Here is a 3,680-nt window from a genome sequence, read left to right as displayed (position 1 = left end):
GCCTAACTGTGCATGAATGAAGCCAGCAGCTCAGGCACCGAGCTAAGCTCCAGCAGGAAGAGGGAAGTACTGAAGGGACATTCTGGGTCCAAGGTAAATAGTGCGGCTGCAGCCTGCCCAGATGGGCTGGGGCAGGTGGCAAAGGACCGTCCTGAGTCACACTGCACACCAAYACACACACATACACGCACGCAGGTGCAGATCAGAAGATTTGCTTGGCTCCAGGATCTGCCAGAGGCAGGTGACGAAGGGCAGTAGAGCCAGGCTTGCACAGGAAACATTCCCTGTTGTGTCCCAAAGCAAATAGCAATAAAACAAACTGCTAATAAGGATGCAATCTGACCCTCCACAAAGCATGCGCCCAAGGACTCTGTGTCTGTGCGTGCAGAAGGGAGAGGGAAGGACCATGTCTGCGGAAACTGCAAACTTTAAGGGATTTTTCTTAAAGAAAAAAAATCGYTTGGATATTTTGCTGGTAATAAAAGTTAATCACAATATAATACAGAGCAAACACTGCTTTGAAGGAAAGAGACATCTGTTAAACAAAGAATATTACCCAGCAGAAATAATTCCTTTTTAATGCTAATGTTAACATTTCATTTTTTATAAGAAATTCCWGTGAATTTTCCCCTAAGACTCTTTAGTTCCAGACATGACACTTCTTTTTTTGCTTCTCCTCTTCCCCCTTGACCTATGCTGCTGATGTTTCCTTCCAGGAAAGAAAGAAATCTTAAATAATATTTTTGCCTTTCTTTGAGTATTTATTACACAGTTACAAAAACTGTTCTCAGATCCTTTAGAACCCCTGCAGGTAAAACATGTAGATTTTAGTATTTTTCCAATAGAAGACCAGTAGATACAAGAAACCCCAAAACTCATGAGGAAACCACCCACAACACCACTTACAATGTTATCCATGTTACTTTAATAGGCAAGAGCACAACATRTAATTCAGAGGCCACTTAAAAAGGAAAGCATTTCACATTGTAAAAGGCAACCTGCCATTCTGACTCCTTCCTGATTTTGGAGGAGTAGAATTAACAACGACACTTAGCAAGGAAGATGTGATGGCACAAGGTAATTGGTTTGTGGAAGCATACCATCTGCAGCTATTTCAGTTAGAAGTGTACTGGTAAATATGTATAATGGACTGCAATTTAACTGTTAATAGCTGATAGTGATTTAGGATCTAAAATGTCTGGCAGCTCAAGACCTAGAGAGAATATCCTGGAAACAGAAATGAGACCTCATGGAGTGGCACTAGTTGAAAACAGAAGTTCCGAAAGCAATTAAATATCTGCTTAAAATATTAGTATGGGRATGATGTCACTGAAACTAATAGACACAAAGCATTTGAACACCTTGGAATTACGAGTATCTATTTTTATGAGTTTCTGGTGAAAAAGAAACACAAATGCTTCTCTTTTGAAACAGGACACACAGAGATGTCTAATAACACACAATGCAGTAGGAATAGGAGAGAGATCTGCAAGCTAATAGTGACTTGAGGTTACAAATCCATATGGGGCAGCACTCYGTCCGGCCTCTCCACGTCCTTTGGGATCGAGTTACTTCAGCACGAGCACTGAGCACRTGCTGCGCAAGTCCGTCCTGGTGGGACTTCGTGCACTGCGTGAGCAGAGCTACCCTGCCTGCAGAGTGGGACTGCTGCTGCAGCGTCCCGGCACCAGTGGCCATAGGCAAGCTACAAAAGTAGTGCAAGGAGCTGGGAAAGCAGAAGTGCATATCACCCATTCGGAAGTTATTCCCCATCACTACTGTCTGTAGGAAGATGTGGGAGCAGAGGGAGATTTCTCTTTCAGGATTGTTCCTGGACTGACAAAGTCGCTTGTTGACACAGCATACCTAAGCCTTAATAATATATCTAGATATCTAGAATATAATGAAATTCAGGTCTGGTTGCTCTACACTAGTTTTCCCATGTCCCACGCAGGACGTATTCTTCCTACTCATTTTCTCACTCAGATTTTACCTTTAAGATGATAACACTAAGCAACTCATATATGGGTTTCCCTTAATCTCAGATTGTTAAATCCTTAATTTAGCAAGTATGTTCACAACGAACACAGTCCAGTAAAGAAGCCTGCAACTTTCGATTACAATTGCAACACAAGAGCTTTTCAAAATGTTATAATTTTTTCCTGTTACAATATGCTCAGTTGTTCCAGGTGCATTAGAAAGATCAGGTCTGTGACTATTACAGCTCCAAAAGCTTCCCACCTAAGAATGGAATAAGCAATCTATCACACACTATGACATGTTCCCAAAAACACACACACACTCAAAACCTTAAATGTTTATTGAAGAGGGCAATCTCACTGGCTGAACAACCAGGGTACCCAGTAACTTTTAACATAAGCAAACAGAGATACTGTAAACTTGCTATGTGTTTATACTTAAATTGGACTTGGAAGACTGAATTAATTTAATAGAAAAATATAGCTTAAGTTCCCAGGAGGTTTGAATGACCTCAAGACCATGCTGAAGACAGAGAAATGTAGGGACAGACTCAATGATACAGATGGAGTTACACAAACGTTTTCAAATAGATAATAAAAGTATACTGAGTTGCCTATTTGTTATGAAAGTTTTGCAAATATGCTTCTTAAAAATGTAATACTTTTCAGTCCCGTAAAACATATTTTATTATTTTGTCACTTGTTTTATCAGAGCTGATGGCAAGTGTGCTTTAATATAAGCGTTGCCTCAGTGAGCAAGTTTTGTAATAGCCTTACTGCTGTGACTCTTACTACCACATGAGATGCTGATAAACTTTTTTAATGATGCAGTGAAAGCAGAATAGAAAATAAACAGACGGGAGGAATTTCAGATAATATTCTCAGTGCAGTCAATATATTGACAAAATGAYTTGATTTATACAGCAACTGAAACAGCTGTACACAGGAACCTCTGCATGGAAACCAGACACAAATCAGAGAGATACTGACCACGACATATTGTGAGCGTCTACTGCTCATGAGCCTRTAAAATCATTATTGGGAATATTAGAAATACCAAGGACATGGTCTAAWGTTGCATATTGATGATCAAACTCCTACGAACAGCACGAAATTGTTAAATCTAGTAATGATTTGTTTTAGAAAACAGAGAGCGGCCGCTGTTCTGGAACCGGGGCACAGCCGCCACCGGGCCGGGCCCGCGGATCTGAGGGGAAGGCGCTCGCGGCGAGGAGCAGCTTCACCGGCGCGCTGTGTGGAGCGAAGCAGGGGACGGGGCCGCTGCCCGCCGCTGTTCTGGGGGGAAACCCCGCCGTTTCGGCTCCCCGCAGGGTGCAGCAGCGGCGGCCTCTGCGGCCCAGCCGCGTGGGAGCAGCCGGGCGCTGCGCGCGCCTCTGCCTCTGCCCCTTCCTCTTCCTCCTCCTCCTCCTCCTCCTCCGCCTGGCGGCCGCTGCGCCCGGCAGAGATGGAGGCCATCGAGGAACTGGTGATCCAGCCCTGCGCCTCCTCCCTCTACCTGCGCCCTTTCCGCCTCTGCTACCGGCAGGTGAGTAGCGGCGGCGGCCCCAGGCGGCGCGGCGCGGCCCGAGGCTGTTCGCCCCTCCGCGCCCGCCCAGCCCCTTCCCTCCCTCTCGCCCGCCCCTTCCTCCGCCGGGGCCGGCTGGGAGGGGGGGCAGCCTCCGCCGCCGCCCGCTCGCCTCG

The 3,680-nt window shown here is 45.5% G+C and overlaps 1 protein-coding gene across 2 annotated transcripts in view; it reads left to right on the top strand.

Annotated features, from left to right (window-relative positions):
* The first annotated feature begins 3,407 nt into the window (after window positions 1-3,407).
* NUDT14 (nudix hydrolase 14) overlaps window positions 3,408-3,680 on the top strand; it is a 61,024-nt gene continuing 60,751 nt past the window's right edge. For both annotated transcript variants that reach the window (XM_085315014.1, XM_085315013.1), the window contains exon 1: window positions 3,408-3,525. In XM_085315014.1, the coding sequence (XP_085171140.1) occupies window positions 3,445-3,525 (81 nt within the window). In that variant the 5' untranslated portion in view covers window positions 3,408-3,444. The remainder of the gene's footprint in view (window positions 3,526-3,680) is intronic.

The sequence above is a fragment of the Rhea americana genome, unplaced genomic scaffold, assembly GCF_003343005.1.
Source record: "Rhea americana isolate MKP2758 unplaced genomic scaffold, rheAme1 scaffold_42, whole genome shotgun sequence".
Taxonomy (NCBI): Eukaryota; Metazoa; Chordata; class Aves; order Rheiformes; family Rheidae; genus Rhea; species Rhea americana.
The sequence above is the reverse complement of the archived record's forward strand: the minus strand, read 5'-3'. Positions and strand labels throughout refer to the sequence as shown.